This window comes from Carassius gibelio, chromosome A3 (genome assembly GCF_023724105.1).
Source record: "Carassius gibelio isolate Cgi1373 ecotype wild population from Czech Republic chromosome A3, carGib1.2-hapl.c, whole genome shotgun sequence".
Lineage (NCBI taxonomy): Eukaryota > Metazoa > Chordata > Actinopteri > Cypriniformes > Cyprinidae > Carassius > Carassius gibelio.
This window is the reverse complement of record NC_068373.1, coordinates 5795489-5815684: the sequence shown is the minus strand read 5'-3', so window position 1 is coordinate 5815684 and position 20196 is coordinate 5795489. Positions and strand designations below refer to the sequence as shown.

Here is a 20196-nt window from a genome sequence, read left to right as displayed (position 1 = left end):
AAGAATGTGACAAGCTCGTTTGATCGATGTCGTGCAAGACTCTTCTTTTTCCTCTGGTGCTGTTTTTTGCCAGATGGAAAAGCAATGTAGGCTATGGTAATTTTCCGCCATCTACTGTCTTTAGTGTGCATCGACAAGATTGTTCAAATAATAATAATAAAATTAAAAATCAAGTATAAATAACAAATCCAAAATCCTGTTGCTTTCACATAATTTAACAGCTCATAATTTACATTGCAGGAATCCCTCACTTATATTTGATCATGGGACTGTTTTAATAATGCTATATAATATGTTAGATATGTTTTATTTCTTTTGTCATAGCAACACGAATAGTCTTAATTAATCTTAGCTAATGCATGAAACTTAGAAGCTGCATCAGGGGCACGACTAGACTGAACTCATGATCTATGTTACAGGCCTGTGATCTGTGTTATCTATCCATGCTGGAAGAGAGGAAATAGATGAATGAAGTTGTTATTTTGTTTTCTTTGCGCACAAAAAGTATTCTTGTAGCTTCATAAAATTATGGCTGAACACTGATATCACATTAACTATTTTACTGATGTCCTTACTACGTTTCTGGGCCTTGATCGTGCTAGTGCTGTTGCTGTCATGCAAGGTAAGAAAGCTCTCAGATTTCATCAAAAATATCTTAATTTGTGTTCTGAAGATGAACTAAGTAAGGTCTTACAGGATTGGAATGACACGAGGGTGAGTAATTAATGAAAGCATCTTAATTATTGGTGGACTAGTTCCTTTAAGGCTTCTCACTTTCATTTTTCACTCGAATCAGAGGTCACTCCATCACAAGGATTTGCTTCACCTGAAATGAAAACAACAACAATACAATGCAATACATTTTATTAAAGGTTTTAAATTTCCCTCAGTTTTAACAAATAAAAAGAAACAAGATGAACATACATGTTCTACAGTATTACCCAAACACACATCCTGTGAGTGACAGCATCATTATGTGTTGAGGAGGAGGAGGCCTGTCGGTCTGAGGCTGAGACGCAGAAGAGATGCGGCAGGAGAGAGAGAGAGAGAGAGAGAGAGAGAGTCTGGGGCTCTTCCGTCGTTCACACACTGCATGGGTTGGGCAGAAGAGAGCAGCCGCTCTGAGACACACCTTCCTTCAGCTGTTCCTGCGTCAGTGTCAGCTCGCTGGAGATGGATGAGGAGAGCCACGGTAGGACGCAGTCTCTGCTTCATGTGTACAGTGCTAACGATGGCATTGCGCGTGCAAGGCATGGAGGAAACACTGTACATGCGTGTGTTTCTGGAACCGTTCGGCAGTGGCGCGATGTCGATTACACATGCATTGTTTCTATGGGAAACACGTTTGATATCTCTGAGGATTCGGATGTGTTAAGTTTTTGGCATGCCTCAAACAGGTCCTTTAGGCTTACCGCGGATTCTGAACTATTGAAGAGCTACAAGCTTTAAGTTAGAAATTTAAACATAGCAGATCTACGTTAAGGGCAGGGTCGAGCTAGCTTTATACTTTATACTAATTGATATTTGCTATTTAAATATGTGTAATGTGTTTAAGTAGGCTATATTTTAGCCTTTTTTTCTTACACATTTATATAGGGTTGCAAGTTAATATTCTACATTTAAAATATATTAACTTTAAAATGTAATATCAAATCACACTCTGTAGTTAAAATTATAAACAGGTACTTTACATGTGCTTTAGTATGTTAGTCAACACATCAAAAGTGTAGACCTACTTTAAATTACAACAAAAGATGATTCAAACATAATAATTTAAAGTATGCTTTAAAGTAAAGCTTTTAATTCGACATTATTATAATTTAATTTTGTGTGTAAAGAAACAGTCATGACAGTGTGTTCTCTTAAGTGAAGTGTGCACTTACTGTAAGTGGCTTTTTATTTCAGTAATATTATCTGTATTCAAAGTTCTTTTAAAAAAATTGAGAAAATAAAGGGAAATACCTTTAAGATTTTATTGAGCACTAAATCCTTATATCCCACTTGTAAAAGAGTAAACAGTGTACAAAGCTTACAGCAACTTTGTTGAGGAAAACATGATGCCTATCATACAATTTACTTGGAGTCCTGTAACTCCTGAATAAAAATAAATAAAATAAATGCAATTCATTGATAAAGATATTAAACCCCTTTGTGTAATTGTGGAATGTTCTGATCATGATAAAACTGACGAGTTACAAAATGCTCTGCTTCAGGATAGTGTGTGCTGTTTTTATGATGTTCATTGCAATGGAAAGACTCTTCTCAATTATTCATTGTTCAGTTTGCTGAGAGCAGAATGCATCCCAAAATAGAAAAGATGGTGAGTGTTACAGGATGCAATTTGTTGCAGCCTCTTCAAAGAAATCGCATGGTTAATTGCAGTTAGTTTGATGGATAGTTCACTGGGAAATTTTGCTAGTATGATAAAACTACAGCAAACTCCATGCTGAAGGAGACTATTAAGCAAAATCCAAGCAGTCATCAACCGAGTGTGTTATGTATTTGTAACAGGGTGAACGAGACATGAAGCTTGCGAATCCATTTGCAAAGCTTTATTTGAAGACATGTTCAGAAACAGGCAGGGTCGAACACCAGCAAACAGACAAGGCACAGGCAAGACACAAGAGTAATCTGTTTAACAGGCATGGGTTGATCGATGGAGGACATAATCCAAAGGGCTTGATAAGAGCTATAGTCCAGGCAGGGTGCATAAATATTCCAAAGAGAAGACGGAGCAGAAGAAGCCAGACAGAAGACCATCATGGTGGGACAGAAGACCACTGCAGGGACTGGAACCTACAGTAGGAAACACTGAGACACACGACACAGACAGAGCAGGAGCTGTTATGGCCCCAAGCGCCAAGGCAGTGTACACAAAAAGTTCATCAATAGTTTCCCTGATGACAGCTGAATGGCCAGACAGTTCATAAGCAGGCTCATTGACAGAAACTGGAGAGGCAGACAGTTCGAAATTGGGTGTGTTAACTGAAACTGGACTGGCAGACATATCAGTGACTGAAACTGCACAGACAGATAGTTCAGTCAGACATATTATCTGAAATTAGAGGACAGACAGATAATTCACAGACGGGCTCCCTATCTGTGACAGGACAGAAGAGTTCAGAAATGGCCTTCTCGGCCGGTTCAGAGCAGGACAATAGGGTGGTGTCCGTAGCCATGACAGGACAGGCAGAGATTTCACAGACGGCCTCCGTGGCCCGAACAGAACAGGATGAGAGTTTATAAGTGGATTCGACTGACTCCTCTGGAGGCTCCACAGCCGTACCATCAGGAAAGACTGATATACCGAAGGGGTGACCATGATAATCTGGGTGTAACAGACAGGATGTGACGTGACTCTGGACGAACAGCTGATATGTGACCCTGGACCACAAAACCAGTCTTAAGACGCTGGGGTATATTTTAAGAAATAGCCAAAAAAAAAAAAAAAAACCTTGTATGGGTCAAATTTATCTATTTTTCTTTTATGCCAAAAATCGACCTCTGGTGTCAAGTGGATGGAAGTACATGGACAGGATTTGTGACACTATTAATATAAAGTTTTGTCAGTAGTATCATCTTTTGTATGACCTGAGTTTTGAAGTTGAGGCATTTTGTGACCTTACAAAAGTTAATTGTGTGTCATTTCATAAACACTCAGAACATCAAACCTGTTGTGAACAACAAAACTATAGGCCTGTTTGTTGAGATGAATTAGTTTGAGCTTACCGGTGGAAATTGAGTAAAAGTCTGATGCAAACTGTTGAGGAATAGATGATTACATCATCATAGCACGTCACTGACCCAGTGTGTTTTGTCTCATCGGGTGTCACTTTGCAGAACTGTTTGCTCTCTTCTGTATGTATGTGTGAGGTCAGTGTTGTAGCTCAATACTAGATCTCCAATCATCTCTCAGTGTTGACACTGACTGTGCATCAGCTCTTCTCTTGAATGCACAAGAAACTCAGCCTGCTGAAAGATGTTTGAGCTTCAGATCCAGTTCTGATATGTAACATCTAAAGCAGCATGAGGGAGAGTTTATGAGATGTTTTTGTCCATTTCTGAACTGCTGTGGGCTGAAAGTGTGAAGCTCTGGCCGCCCAAGAGCTCTCTTCATCCCACACAAACAGCACCCTCGTTCAACACACCCGTATAAACTCACAAACACCTGCGGGAAGACTCCACGCCACATTTATCAGCATGCATTTATAGTTTCATCCTGTCAGACACTTCAGATGGTTACAATACCATCTGAAACATACATTTCCATAACAAATGAACACGCAACTTCATGTTGCTCTAAATCAGTATTCTGCGTCTGTGAAGTGATGATTTTGAACTTACATCAGATGAGATCAGACATTAAACACCCTGCAGGCCAGAAATACATTCTCTGTTGAAAAAAAATTAATAAATAAAATAATTTTAAAAAAGCATATGCTGGTTAGGAATGTTTTGGAACATGGCAGCTGGTTTAAGCTGGTTCTGAGCTTTATTACCAGCACATGAACCAAAACACCTAACCAAAAAATACCTTACTGCTTATTTCTGAAAACTTAAAGTATGATTTGATTGCAGTGAGTTTGTGTGCAGTTTGAGCTGTTCTCTCTCTGTGTTGTCAGGAAGACAGGAGGCTGCGTAGGAGGTGCTTTAGCACTGCATAGCACAGTTCTTCCTTTGGAGAGAAAGACTCTGCTAACTGCTATTTTTCCTTCCAGTTTTCAGAATGCTGTTGAAAACGCCCATACAGCTCCTGAATATGATGCTAAATAATTTAAATCAATTTAATGAAACAGAAAACTGAGACTTCTATAAGTATTGTTATTATTTCATTTTTCAGTATGAATAACTCATAAGCATTATATAATATAACGTATTGTCTATTTCCAGCACCATTAGATTATAATATCCAGTGCATAAATAAAATGTGAGATAGAAGACTGTAAAAATCATTGAAGGGCCCCCGTAAATGCCACCAAAACACTGTTAGGATGACAGAGGAGGAAGATGACATACTAGATTTTGAAGGCATATTCATTTTCTACAATTTTTTTTGATCCCCCAAAAATTTCATAAGTACATTTAACAGTATTTTTCTCTATTATTTTATTTTACAATCAACATATATTTTGGCACCAGAGAAAAAATCTAATCTAAAAATAAATAATTGTACTAATTTTCCTTACAGCCCTGGCGTCTTAGCTCAGCTCATGAAAAGGGTTTTATATATCATCTACAGAGTTGGGCATTGGGTTTGCACTAAAATAATATTTAAATAAGAGGTCTTTAGTCCTGCTCCTGAGACCCACTGTCCTGCAAAGTTTAGTTCTGACCTGCTCTAACAATTTGCCTGCCGTTTTTCTAGCGATCTTAAGCACCTCGAGCTAAATTCAGGTCTCCAAGAGCCTGGTGGAAGACCCCTGATTAGAATAAGAAGTTACTAAAATCAAAGATCTGTTATATCAGTATTGCATCCCTAAGAAAAGACTTCAACATCACAATGTTTTAAAGAAAAATCATTCCCTAACAAGTTAATGACTCTCAGCGGTAGTTTTGACATTTAACGTGATGGCCTTTGAGGGGCGACATTGTAGCATAATTTAAGTCCCCTGTGTTGCATTTCATCAGCACTTTCAGAACACCGAAAGGAAGGGGGGAACATGGGATAGGAAATATACATGCAGTTTAGAGGTATTCAGAGTTCTGCGTTCTTTAACGCTATTCATATTCAATATTATATTGCATAAAATATTCTAATCCAAAAAGTAGGGTGTCTTGTGTGATGGGTGAAAGTGACAAAATAGCTTGCATTGTACTGTATGTCACTAAAACACAAGGAAAAACAGCTAAATACCATAGTCTTGGTGACAAGTAAATATATCAGTAATAAAAATGAGAGGCAGAATTTCAAGGGAAACTTGTTTGACCTCTAAAGAGCTTCATCATACTGTCAGAGGTGACGTTTCTGAGTGTTATTTTGCTTGATGTTTCTTCACAGCAGCAGAATAAATGGCAGATCATAGGGAAGTGAACAGTCAAATGTGAGGAGAGATGCTGAGTTGACAGAAAGGGCTCTGCTGTCCTGTGGCGTGTTTGTTGTGCAGCTGCAGCATTTTTATTCCTTTACTTTGCAGCTCATGCATGAGACGTTTGTCCCCTGGCATTTCTCTCATGCACTCTGAACTCGTGATTTTCTATGTATCGTTGACTGTGACTGACAAAAAGACAATTTGCATGCTGAAAGGTAATGGTTGAGGTATAATGCATAGATATGTGACCGCTGAGGGGATTCACCACTAATAATGGCACAGTTGGTCATTTAAGCGATTGACGTTAAAAGACAACACTTGTTTCTTTCCTTACATAGTTGCATTTCAGTGCGTTTATATGCATTGCTTTGAGAAATAAAGGGGGGACAAATGTTCAAAAACTGTTTCTCTGTGTGTTTCTCAAAGAGTCTGATTATAAATAATAGATAAAACAACAAACCAGCAGCTTACTGCTTACCACCCAGTTACCACGGTATTCCTGCCACACGTTGCCAAGCAACAGCATCATTGATAGTATTCAGAGGTTTAACAAGGATTAAAGTTGAGAGAATGTATTTGGAGGAGTGACCTTTATTTATACAGCGCTTTTAACAACACAGATTGTATCAACGCAACTTCACATTATTAAATAGGAAAATAGTGTCAATAATCCAAAATGAGAATAATAAACACTCAGTTTTCAGTTAAAGGCAGTTCATCATTGAATTCAGTGATGTCATCTCTGTTCAGTTTAAATAGTGTCTGTGCATTTATTTGCAATCAAGTCAACGATATCGCTGTAGATGAAGTGACCCCAACTAAGCAAGCCAGAGGCGACAGCGGCAAGGAACCGAAACTCCATCGGTGACAGAATGGAGAAAAAAACCTTGGGAGAAACCAGGCTCAGTTGGGGGGTCAGTTCTCCTCTGACCAGACGAAACCAGTAGTTCAATTCCAGGCTGCAGCAAAGTCAGATTGTGCAGAAGAATCATCTGTTTCTTGTGGTCTTGTCCTGGTGGAAAACTATAGCTATAGGTATAGGTATTACCTGCTAAACCTGTTGTTGTATATATATATATTGGAGGCAGCTGTGGCCTAATGGTTAGAGATAGGGATGTCCTGAACCCCTGCCCCTTTGAGGTCTAAACGCTTAAGTGCCCTTGCTGTCTGGTCTGCCCTCGGTCTGCGATTTCTTCCGAGGGAAGGGGTGTGCAATATGAATATTTTTGATCTTGAACGATAAAATGTCTCCACAATCTGTTTTTGAAGAAATATTGTTGTATCCACGGAATGAATATACTGCAACAGCCGAGATATCCAGTATCATAAACATACACTGCAGTTATTTATGTCTATTTCCAGTACCGCTGCTCTCACACAGAGTACGCAGTAGGGCACCAACTCCCAGTGGGCACCATTCCAGTTGATCTTTAGTTTTATATGTATAATAATATATATGTACATAAATAAACATGTAAATATCATTATAAAAAAATGCGTTTTCACGGTGAAGCACACGTGAAGTGACGTGCCATTCCCTCAGTTGCGGCCGGGGTCACTCTCACCTTATGTTTGAGGTTGTCAGTTGACTGCGAGGTCATAACTGATGGACAATTTTGATTTTGATTTTGATAACATTAAGTTAATAATGTGTTTTAATGTATAATAATATCACCGCCGCATCTGCCTTAATATTCTAGAGTTTCAATGTTCCGTTTAATTCATTTAATTCAAATATCCACTTAATCTTTCATTTTTGGCCATAGAAATATCCTTTTGCAATAGAAATACTAGCCTCTATAATTTCTTCAACAAAAAACATGTGGACATCACAACCCTTACAAAAACGTATCTTTGTTTTTATTATTTTTATTGTAATTTCTGAATGCTTGAGACTTTAAAATTAAGCAGACAACTGTATTTGTAAAATCATAGCCATATGTGACTGTCTAGGTACAATTGTAATTTGTAAATAATAACTGTTTTATTTTTACATATCCATTCAATTTTCTGTGTGCTACTGCTAAATACTATTGTACCTGTAAAACACTGTTTATTTTTATTTATGTATTATGTGTATTTGTAATGTGTGTCTTTGTTCTTTTTTATTTTATTTATTATAACAAAGACAGAATAATTACAAAGATTTTTATATTTTAGGTGGCTAATTGAGCAAAGAGCTTCCATTTATTTTATTATTTTTCGTAGTATTAAGCAATCAGCAAATAGCCAAATCTGCAGCATTGGTATCGGATGTTAAAAAGTGGTATCAGGACGTCCATAGTTAGAGACTTGGACTTGTAACCAGAAGGTAGCAGGTTCGAATCTTGGTGCTCTTCCAACCCATGGCTGAAGTGCCCTTGAGCAAGCCACTGAACCCCGAGTTGCTCCCCGGCTGCCCACTGCTCTGGGTGTGTGTTCATGGTGTGTTCACTTCTCACTGCTGTGTGTGTGCACTTGGATGGGATAAATTCAGAGCACCGATTCCAAGTACGGGTTACCATACTTAACAAATGGATGGAGGAAAATGTTATAAAGAGCATGCGAGAGCTAGGCGAATTGTTAATTTTGTTGTGATAGTATTTCCTTTCAGCAGAGTTAAAAGGTTTGTCCTCCTCCTCTGACGACTTTGCCACATTCTTCATTAATACAATTACAAACCTCAGTGCACAATTTGCCACACCACAATCTGACAAACACATTTTACCAGCAAACATAAACTCTAAGGCAGAAGTCTCTAAACTCATCCTTTCCAATCATCCTACTACTTGTCCACTTGATGCTATTCCATCTTATCTCCTTAAAGTCATTTCTCCTGCCATTGTACCCGCACTCACTCACATCATTAACACATACTTTCACACTGGTGTTTTTCCCTCAACATTTAAACAGGCTCACATAAGCACAATACTTAAGAAACCCACTCTTAACTCAACTCTTTTAGAAAACTACAGACTTGTTTCCCTTCTACCTTTCATTGCAAAAACACTTGAACGAATTGTGTTCAAACATGTCTCTGCCTTTCTCTCAAAGAACAACCTCCTGGACAGCAACCAATCTGGCTTCAAAAGTGGACATTCGACCGAGACTGCATTTTTCTCAGTTGTTGGAAAATGGCATCTCAGGAACCGCATGCCAGTAGTTTGAGTTTTACCTCTCAGATAGGTCCTTCAAGGTATCTTGGAGAGGTGAGGTGTCCAAGTCACTAAAGGGGTGCCTCAAGGCTCATTTCTTGGACAACTTCTCTTCTCTGTCTACATGGTATCAATAGTCGCTCTCATTCAGAAAGTAGGTTTTTCATATCACTGCTATGCTGATGATACTCTACCTCACATTCCTTCATTATACGCAATGCTTACCTCATATGTCGTCCGCCCAGAACTGCTTCTATGTTCAACTGTTGGCACAAACTAGATTAAAGTGATTATTACATTGTTATTACGTATTGAGATTCGCTACAGGATGACTTTGTTTATCCCCCGGAGCCGTGTGAGACAGTTTTTATTAAGGATGGTGCTTTTTATTTTACTTCTTTTAGACTGATGCACTGCAACACTCACTAAGCTCCATTAAACAGCTTGGAAGATCAGAGACAATTTCTGAAAGGAGAAAGTTATATACACATAGGATGCCTTTAGGGTGAGTAATTTATGTTGTGATGAGCATCCTCGGAGGAATCAGCGTCGCCCTGGCAATCAACACAGAACACCAGCACGTCCTCACCGCTGGCTGATCCGTCACAGCTTCTCCCCATCAGCCTGCGCACTTTTAAGCAGCACACGCTGCACTCACAGGACGGTCTCGAGCCGAATGAAACACTGGTCTAATCCTTCTCTCGCTTCTCCTCAGAAAGCAGCAAGCGACCGACTGCCCACTCACCTTGGAGCACGTCTGGAAACCCACTTTCGCTTTGGGTTTGCACCGAAGAGCACAGGAACTCACTGCCATCCGTGCCTCCGTAGCCCAGCTCGTTCCGCTACCTGAACCTCGGGCACAAGCTACCCGCCTGCTACCAAAGATGACAGCTGATGTCGATGTGGAGACCTTCCTACAGGTCTTCAAGAACACCGCGCACCGTGAGGAATGGCCCGAGGAGGAATGGCCCGAGGAGGAATGGGCATGTGAGCTGGCACCCCTCCTCACCAGCGAAGCTTACTTTTCGCTCCCCTTGACAGTCGCCGACGACTATGCCAAAGTCAAGCGAGAGATCCTGGCGAGGCTCGGCCTCTCCCCTGTCTGCGCCGCCCAGCAGTTCCACGAATGTTAGTTCAAGCCCTGGGTGCCAGCCCGTGCCCAGGCAGCCGAACTCGGCCGCATCGCCCAGCATTGGTTGCTGGAGGGAAACCCCACCCCAACACAGGTAGAGGAACGAGTGGTGGTCGATCGCCTCCTCCGCGCGCTACCTCGCGCCCACCGTCAAGTCGTCGGGATGAGGAACCCGACCAACGTCCTGGAACTTGTGGAGGTGATCGAGCTGGCGGATGCTGTCCATCATAGCAGGGCCGGGGACCAGCTGCTGCCGTTCCCCCGGAGGGTGGTCCAGGAGCGACTCCCGCTCGAAGGCACCCCACGAGTGGTCAGCAGGCCGACGGTTTCCCCACTGAGAGATGAGCCCATGCCTAGCACTGACCCACCATCACCCCCGCGTGCCACCAGCGTGTACCAGCGGGAGCCTCCCAAGCAGAGGTGATGGTGGATGGGAGACAATTCCGGGCCTCCACCCTCATCCAGTCACGGTTGTGCGCCCCCAAAGAGGCCAGAAAAGCTTCCTACCGATTACCTGCGTGCACGTGTTACACCCTGATAAAGGGGGAAAATAGAAATTAATAAATGAAGACACGAACTCGTGCTGTTGTCTCTGCGTCAGTCTGTATTGGCTGTGACGCACAGCACACATTGCATCAGCCACAACCTGCAACCTTAGATCTCCCCCTAGTGGACACTCCAAAAGTACACTTAAATCATATATTGATTTTAACCTGTTTTTCCTTCTCTTTTTTACAATCGAATCACATTGATTCCATCATTTGTATGATCATTTTGATCTTTACTCTTTTTAACCTCTACACACTCCCCCTCAAAATTTAGATGTCGTCCCGACATCTTTTAAATGCAGTTCCTTTCCCTTCAACATGAGCTATTCTGCTCTCACTATATCAGTGTTTTCTTATCCTGCATTATGCCACAGTCTATATTTGATATCCGTACATAAGATATGGGTAGGGATTATAAAATGGCACTGAACTTGGCCATGGTGGAAGTGCTTGCTGTCCAATGTAAGAGATATTCTGATACTGCTGAACTTCACCACTACATCTTGTATTATAGCAGGTAGGGTTTCCGAGGTGGTCATAAGTGAACAGGCGAGGGGCTCGTCTTTCTCTCTGTGGTCTTGGATGTCTCCCATCTACTGTAGAATCATTGCATGGCTCAAGTGATACTGTGTGCTCAACGTCAATCTGTTCCTCTACATGGTGCCCTGCAACTAATTGGTCCTCTACTTGAATCAGCTCTTCATCACCGTCTTCACCTGGGCATTCTTCACGTGAAAGCTCAACAGTGTCCACTCTCTCTCCTAACTCCTCACCATCCTTGGTCTGCCCGACCAGTCCACTTGTCTCCCTTTCTAACTCATTAGGATCTCCCTCACTCCCTTCTCCATAGTATTGCTGCTGGTTTGGTGAGTAATAAAAACAGAACTCGTCCTCATCCTCTTCTTCATCTTCATTAAGTTTTACAATATATTTTCTCTTTTGCTTTGTCATCTTTTCTGTTAAATAAGCAGCTGTGTCAGATTGCCCTTCCATTGGCAGGAGATCACATGACAGCAAGAGGTTACGATGCAGGATCCTAGACCTTCCTTTTCCTACCTCTGGCTTCACTTCATAAATTGGGAGATCTTCTTTCATTTGCCTCACAACCGTATGGATTGTCTCCTCCCAGTGGTTGCGCAATTTGCCCGTGCCTCCTCTTGGTGTCAAGTTTCTAACAAGTACACGGTCGCCCGGATATAAGGTTGTACTTCTCAATTTTCTATCGTAGTTTTTTTTACTTCGCACTGCAGCTTTTCCCGCATTCTCTCTGGCTATTTTGTGTGCTTCCTGCATCTGTTCTCTCCATCTCTGCAGGTATTCTTGGTGGCCCACTGTTCCAGTGCTTTCTTCCAACCCAAAAAGTAGATCCACTGGTAGTCTGGGATGCCGGCCATATAGAAGATAAAAAGGTGAGAATCCTGTTACCTCACATTTGGTGCTATTATATGCAAATATCAGTTTATTCAGGGATTCCTTCCAGTTCGTCTTCTGCTTGTCTGTCAGGGTTTTGAGCATTTGAAGCAAGGTCCTGTTGAATCGTTCCGTCTGACCATTCCCTTGTGGGTGGTACGGTGTTGTTCTGGAACTAAGGACACCACAATTATTTGTCAGCTGGGCTAGAAGCTGGTTTTCAAATTCACCACCTTGATCGTGGTGAATTCGTCTAGGGAATCCAAATCGCAGAGCATAGTCATTAAACAGGCGATCAGCTACTGTTTTAGCAGACTTTGATGTTGTGGGATATGCCTGCGCAAACCGTGTAAAATGGTCAACTATGACTAATATGTATTCGTATCCCCCCTTGCATTTATCTAAATGCAGGAAGTCAACAGAAACAAGCTCAAAAGGCTGCGTTGTAATGATATTAATGAGAGGTGCCCTTGTCTCCCTACAAGGCTTCTTTTGCTTCAAACAATGACAGCTTTTTGCAACATAATGTTCAATCTCTTGTTGCATATGGGGCCAAAAGAAACGGTCTCTGATCAGCGATGTCGTGCGATCAACTCCTTGGTGACCCATCTCATTGTGCAACTTCTTCATTACCACTGCCTTGTATCTTTCGGGTAGGACCAGCTGGTGCCTATTAGCAGTCTTCCGCTTTAGGATGCCATTCTCATCCAAGTGAAGCTTCTCCCATTCACGAAGAAGACATCGGCTCTGAGGGGTAAGAGACTTCATTTGTTTGGGGCAAGGTCTCGTATCTGTTAATTTATATTTTATTACAGGCCCGATGTGTGGGTCCTCCCTTTGACTCTGTTGTATTTCCGCCACAAGAAGAGGTTCACTGTCACTCATGTCATGTGAATATGGAGGCGAGTGAGATACTACCCAAGGTGAGGTATCTTCCTGGACTTCTACAGCTTGTGCAGTGGCTGCAATGCAGTCTGATGACATTTCCTCCGTACATTGTTCTATCATCCCTTCAATGTCTAGAGGCAATCTTGATAAACTGTCAGCATCTGCATTCTCTCGGCCAGGGCGGTACTTTATTGAAAAGTGGAAGTCGGCTAACTCTGCTACCCACCTACAGCCAGTGGCATTGAGTTTTGCACTGGATAGTACATACGTGAGAGGGTTATTATCGCTAAAGACTGTGAATGTAGGTGCGTAGTATAAATAGTCTCTAAATTTCTCCGTTATTGACCACTTGAGGGCGAGAAACTCTAATTTACCCGAATGGAGGTGGTAATTTCGTTCAACGGCTGTAAGGGTCCGAGATCCATATGCTATTACACGGAGCTTACCCCCCTGCTTTTGGTACAATACTGCCCCCAGGCCTTGGTTTGAGGCGTCTGTATGAAGAATAAAAGGCAGTGAAAAGTCTGGAAATCCAAGGATAGGTGGTTCGACCAGATGGTTTATCAGTTTTTCCAAGATCTCTTGGTGCTCTTCCTTCCAAACTATTGGTTGGTTTGAAGGCACTCCTCTATTCTTCACTTTACTTTGTCTGGAATTTTGGCAAGTGTTTTCCACTCCTGGGGTGCTCTTGAGTAAATCATACAGTGGTCCAGCAATCTTTGAAAAATCCTTAATATATTGTCGGTAGTAACTTAAGAGGCCCATCACAGTTCGCAGCTGCCCGACAGTACTTGGTCTCTTTTCCTTCCAAGCTCCCACAGCCTCTGTGTCAGCTGGATCCACTTTGCTACCTTCAGCCGATACAATTCTTCCAAGATAACGGATTTCCCTCTTGAACATTCCACATTTGCTCGGCTTCAATTTTATTCCATACTGTCTAAGCTGCTGCAATACCTCCTGCACATGGTGGACATGGTCTTCAAAGGACTTGCTGTATACTAAGATATCATCAAGGTATGGCACACATATCCGGTCTCTCAAACTCTCCAAGCATTCCTCCATACACCTCTGAAAGGCAGCGGGAGCATTCATCAAGCCAAAAGGGATTCGTATCCACTCATACAACCCCCACGGGGTTACAAAAGCAGTCAGGGGCCTACTCTCCTTTGCCATAAAGCCCTGATGATATGCTTTGCCCTGATCTAACAGTGAAAACCATGAATTCCCACCCAGGTTGTCAAGGATATCTTGGACTCTGGGAATTGGCTGACGATCAGGATTGGTCTTCTTATTCAGCTCCCTGTAATCCACACAAAGACGGAGGCTTCCATCCCTTTTCCTAACACAGACAACAGGTGATGCATAAGATGATGTTGATTTTGATATCCAACCCTGAGCAATAAGGTCATGAAGGTAATCTTTTACTTCCCTATAGAGTGGTTTCGGCACAGAGATGTATGAACGTGCAACAGGAACTGTGTCTTTAAGGGATATTTTCAGAGTTAGATTTTCTATGCACCCGATGTCATCATCTGACTTTGAGAATGACGCACATTCCTTTCGTAACATCTTACGTACTACTTCCTGTTCAGGCTGACTCAGATGACCCAAATCGACTGGAGGGTCCCAGGTATCACTGGCAAACTCAGCGCTGCTTGTTTGGATGGGATTCACTGAAGCAGGTATGGACTGAATTGACTGATAGAATGACATGGACGGATAAACAGCTTGTACCCTATGTGCTGCTCCTATTAATGTTTTTCCACACAGGACAATGTCATGGTCTGTAGGATTCCGAGCATCAAGTATGATGTAGGGGGGAACCCCCTTCTTAACCTTTAAAAGTGTCTCCTGGAACTCTAGCCCTTCCGCCCATTTGGGATCAAGATCAGGTTCAAACATCAAAGTAGTGTCCTCCTTCAATGGGTTCATCTTTATTCGGCACTCAACCTGCAAAGAAGTACGCTTAGGAATTAATATTTTTTCTCTGGGAGTTCTCACCACATACTCATGTGACTTTTCAGCCTTTAGAAGTGCTATAAAAGCTTGAATGTGATTTATCTCTAATCTTGGGAGTGTCACATTCACTAATCTCTTTAACTGTTCATCACATGCTGAGTCTGCACTTTTGCCTGTATTGTCTGTCACTATGAACTCAATAGCATTGTAACCAATGATGGGATGGGAGAGATGTTTCCCCTTTGTTACCAGCATGGGAATGACAGGATCTACTCGGTCATTGTTTCCTCTTAGCAGCTGAAATGTGACTTCTATCCACCCAACATAAGGAATACCTTGTCCGTTTGCTGCTACTATTTGAAGTGTGTCCGGTGCATCAATTATTTCTGAAAGAAGCCTTAACCTCACATCAGGTAACATTTCATTTTTCCACCACTCATCGATGATACAAACTTGAGATCCAGTATCCCACAATGCTGTTGTTTTAACTCCCTGGATATAACAGTCAACGAGACACTGTTTTCCCACTAAAGTGGCCATGCTCAGTGATTTGTTTGAATTTGTTCTCATTGTGGCACTTAATTCTTTGACATCTTTATGCCCTTTCTGCTGGCAGTCTTTCTTGTGTCTACTCCAGTGACGAGCCTGACATAACTTGGAGCAATAGAAAGCTTTGCGACAAGATGTGCATACTCGTAAATTGTGGTCACCTCCCTTCATCCCACACCCCCAGCATTGTTGATGGGACTCTAATATCTGACAGGTTACTCCCTGTCCCGTGGAAGTAACCCTCTCTCGTTTAAATAAGCATCCCTGGATGAGTTTCCTGCCCTTGCTCTACAGCCTGCAAGGAAATGCTCACTGCTTCCACATCTATAGCAGTGGGTGCAATAACTTTCAGTGTCACTCTGCTGACAGTTGAAGCATCTTCTTCGTTGACTTCTTGTCTGGGTGGAAAGACGGTGTGGTGCAAATCCTTGCTGGAACTGAGCTGTTCTCCCTCTCTGCCCTGTATTGTAATTGGGCCAGTACCCTGGGAATGGGCATTCCGGGTGAGCAGCTGGGCCATAATTTCGGAAACCTGGCGAGGACAAACCCTGTTCCACAGCTGTCTGGGGTAATTGAATCGACTCTCTAATCTGTGACACTTCAGCGCTGAGGTTCTTTAATAGTGCCATGTCTGATTTTATTTCTCTGAGTTCATTTAGCAAATCAGGGTTATGCTTATTTTTATTTTCCTGAAGCAATGTTTTCCCTTTCTTTTCTGCAGGTGCTGGGATATCATTGCATTCGGCCGAATGCACCACGACTGGACGATGCTGGACTGCAGCTTTCTTTTTGTTTTGTCTCTCTGTTTCAGTCATACATGCAATGTTTAATTTCTCTAACAACAGCTCGTCACTCACATCTGTTTGTTGCAAGTATGGCTTCAGATCCCCTCTGATATAGTCATTTTGCAGACCAGTAAGAACTGTATGCAGAAACATATTTTGCACCAGAATGGGATCATATTTGAGACTAGACTCTGCTTCCTGTGATGCAAATAAAATCTTCTGCCTAAGATCTAAAATACGAATTAAAAAGTTCTGGGGTGTCTCCTTACTGTCTTGGACTTCTGACATCAGCTGCTTGTACAGCTCTGTGGCTCCCCTTTCCTGGTAATGTGAGCGAAGGATCCTTCTCAGGTTAGGCAGTGTTAAGTTTGCTTTGCCCTCTAGATAACTGCGTAGCTGCATGCCAGGGACGATGGCTTTAATTACTGCATGGACTATTTCATGTTCCGGGACATTCTTATTTTTCCCGTTCTCGATTTGATGGGCCAAGCTGGAAAAACTAAGTTTATCCTTCTGCCCTGGTTCCCCAATCTGACCAGATATTTTAAACTCCCTTTGCCACATAAGTGATTGGGTAAGGTCTTTTGTTGAGACACCGCCCTGAAATGTCTGTTCTTTTTGACTAACTGTCTGTACTTCCTGTTTTGATTCACCCTCTTTTGGCTGCAATGATAACTGTAACGCTAATTGGAGTGCTTCAATCTGTTTTTGCAATTTTTCTTGCTCTGACATCTGAGTTACATGCAATTCCTTTTGCTGTGACTCTAGTGTGTTTCGGTTTGACAACTGAATTTCAGTAATTTTGTCTTTAAGGTCAAGGAGAAAAGACATACCCTGGTCTTCAAGTTCATCTACCTCATTTCTTTCAATATACTTTACAATATGTGCAATTAGAAATGAGCGACTTTTACCCAAAACATTCTCTCGTTGCATACCAGCAATATCTAAAAAGTCACATACTGCAATCAGATGATCACTGTTGAGTGAGTAAAGTGTCCCCACTACTTCAAGTCTTAAGTCCTCCAATGTGTTCATGTTGTTTGTGAATAAGTGGCCGGTGTCAGTGTAATGCAGAATGTCTACTTGGTTGGGAAGGATTTGCAGCTATCCTGGTTGGGTGAGGAACCTCAGAATACTCGCACTTCTGCCAATCCAGTTGTGAGACTACTGTACACCACCGACCTCCTATCGTGGTAGTTGTGGTTGCAAGGTGGGATGTTGTCATATGGCACTACATCACTCGGCAGGACCAGGAACCATCCCTCCTCGCTGGGGCCTCCAAAATGTTACACCCTGATAAAGGGGGAAAATAGAAATTAATAAATGAAGACACGAACTCGTGCTGTTGTCTCTGCGTCAGTCTGTATTGGCTGTGACGCACAGCACACATTGCATCAGCCACAACCTGCAACCTTAGATCTCCCCCTAGTGGACACTCCAAAAGTACACTTAAATCATATATTGATTTTAACCTGTTTTTCCTTCTCTTTTTTACAATCGAATCACATTGATTCCATCATTTGTATGATCATTTTGATCTTTACTCTTTTTAACCTCTACACACGGAGACACTCGCCATGTAACGGCCCATGAAATGGTAATCATGTCCCCCCAAGGCACCTGGCAGGTGGAGGTAGGCCTGGTGAAGGACCAGCCGGTGGCCGTGCTGCTCGGGAGGGATTGGTCCGGCTTTGAGAAGCTGCTCACCGCATCTACTCAGCCTGCCAGCCCCAAGGGGAACCGTTGAAGGCCGAGGCAGCTGACTGGACCCCGCCGCCGGCCGGCCGGCCGGCCCTGCTCGTCTCCGACAGTGGGAGAGAAGGTGAGTCCCCCTCCCAAACTGCTAATCTTATCTATGATGTGTTCCAACAGGCCGCTGGAGGGGGCTCTTTTGCCAAGGAACAGCGGGAGGACAACCGACTCAAGCACTGTAGGTGCAAGTCGTCGACAGGAAGGACATCCTCCCACGGCCCGACCCTCTCCCACATTTTGTTGTCGAGAACGGCCTGTTGTACTGTGTCAACCAAGGGAAGGGAGGAGGAGAAGAAGTTGTTGCTGGTACCCCAGTCCAAGACCGAAACCGTCCTGGAACTGTCCCATTCCCATACTATGGCAGGTCACCTAGGGGCAGCCAATACCACCCAATGCATCCGCGACCACCTCCACTGGCCGGGCCTGGAGGCCGAAGTGAAGGGCTTCTGCCAAGCCTGCCCTACCTGTCAGGCAACGTCACCTCGGACGTTCATCCCGCTCATCCCGATGCCTATAATCATAGTTACCTTCAAGCAGATTGGAATGGACATAGTGGGGCCGTTGCCAAAGTCTGCCTGCGGACATGAGCACATCCTGGTGATCATCGATTACGCCACCCGCTACCCAGAAGCAGTCCCCCTGCGGAAGGCCACGGCGAAGTCCATCGCCCAGGAGCTGTTTCTGCTGGCCAGCCGAGTTGGCCTCCCCACCGAGATCCTGACTGACCAAGGAACTCCGTTCATGTCCCGGCTGATGGCAGATCTCTGCAGGCTGCTGCAGGTGAAACAGTTGAGGACCACGGTCTATCATTATCAGAAGTGGGGCTTATAAAGTTTGTAATAGCATTTGATTGTACCATGAGTTTTTTTTTTTATTGCACTGTACTGCCATCTGTGTAATTTATAAAATCCATTTTTTATGCACAGTACAATCAGATGACTGACTTTTAAACCGAGTGCGTTTTCTTTAAAGATAACATGCTTGTACTAATAGAGGAGTGTTTATTTGCAAAGGCAAGGACTGGGATGGCTGGAGCCCAGCTCATTTGCATTTAAAGGGGAACACACGGAAATCATACGTTTTGGCTCATACTCTAAAAGTGGCAATTTTAATAAACTATATAAAAAATATCTGTAAAGTATTTTGAATTAAAACTTCACATACACACTCTAGGGACATCAGAGACTTATTTTACATTTGTGAAAAGGGGTGTGTGGCATGGTACAGTGGTGTTAATCCTTTTTGTGTTTCTTTGTGTTTGTTTGTGCAGACTTCAGAGCGTGAGTGTGTGACTGAAAGAGGCAGATTAGGAAAGCAGAGAAGCGGAGCGAGACATTACTAGCAGTGAGAGGGGAAGAGAATTACATTGCAGTTTTTACGGCAAGTTCTGAAAGAGGAAACAAACGCAAATTGCATTGTGAAGTACTGAACGTGTCACAGAGAAGTTGAGAATATCAAGCAAGGCATCAACGCACACATAAACATGACGACGTAAAGAGGAAGAGGATCGTGGACATCATTCAGAGTCAATGCTGTGACATACTGAGACGTGACAGGCAGGCTGGTTTGGGTGTGTGTTCTGTAGATTGACCCACACACTGAAATTGGGGAAGGTGAAAAAACGACAAACACGGACAGAAAAACATTCAATCTGAGGACATGGGGAGTGTTAGTGAATTGTGTGTGTCCAGTTTTCAAGTTTTATTATGTCCAACGTTACCAAAGAGTATTTCAGGTAAGAGCTGTCTAATCTTTTATAGCATTGTATTCATAACCAGTATGTTCTCTATTGATTCTCTGGTTAACAGAACCATTGTTATCATAATTACTGCTGCTCAGCATTGTGTTGTTACTTTAAGCAACCAGACTTAAATTGTTTTGACTGGCAGATCAACAAAACCCCACTGATTTGCACTAAAGGAAGTACATGAGACATGAAACACAATATCATACAGAATTGGAGTTAGCCTATTTTTACCTGAGCCAATAAGTAGCATTTTCAAAGCATGT

General features: G+C 42.6%; 1 protein-coding gene and 1 long non-coding RNA gene across 4 annotated transcripts in view; one reads left to right on the top strand and one right to left on the bottom strand.

Moving 5' to 3' along the window:
• The first annotated feature begins 1158 nt into the window (after nt 1-1158).
• The window catches only part of LOC127944370 (cytohesin-1-like), a 57490-nt gene continuing 38452 nt past the window's right edge, over nt 1159-20196 (top strand). For 2 of the 3 annotated variants that reach the window (XM_052540257.1, XM_052540263.1), the window contains exon 1: nt 19699-19921. In XM_052540257.1, coding sequence (XP_052396217.1) covers nt 19846-19921 — 76 coding nt within the window. In that variant the 5' untranslated portion in view covers nt 19699-19845. Of the gene's footprint in view, nt 1193-19698; nt 19922-20196 lie in introns of those variants that run through there. The other variant, XM_052540274.1, reaches the window with a different exon arrangement.
• Nucleotides 6541-20196, bottom strand: part of LOC127944497 (uncharacterized) — a 145244-nt gene continuing 131588 nt past the window's right edge. The window contains exon 3 of the long non-coding RNA XR_008150371.1: nt 6541-6915. This is a non-coding gene — a long non-coding RNA (uncharacterized LOC127944497). The remainder of the gene's footprint in view (nt 6916-20196) is intronic.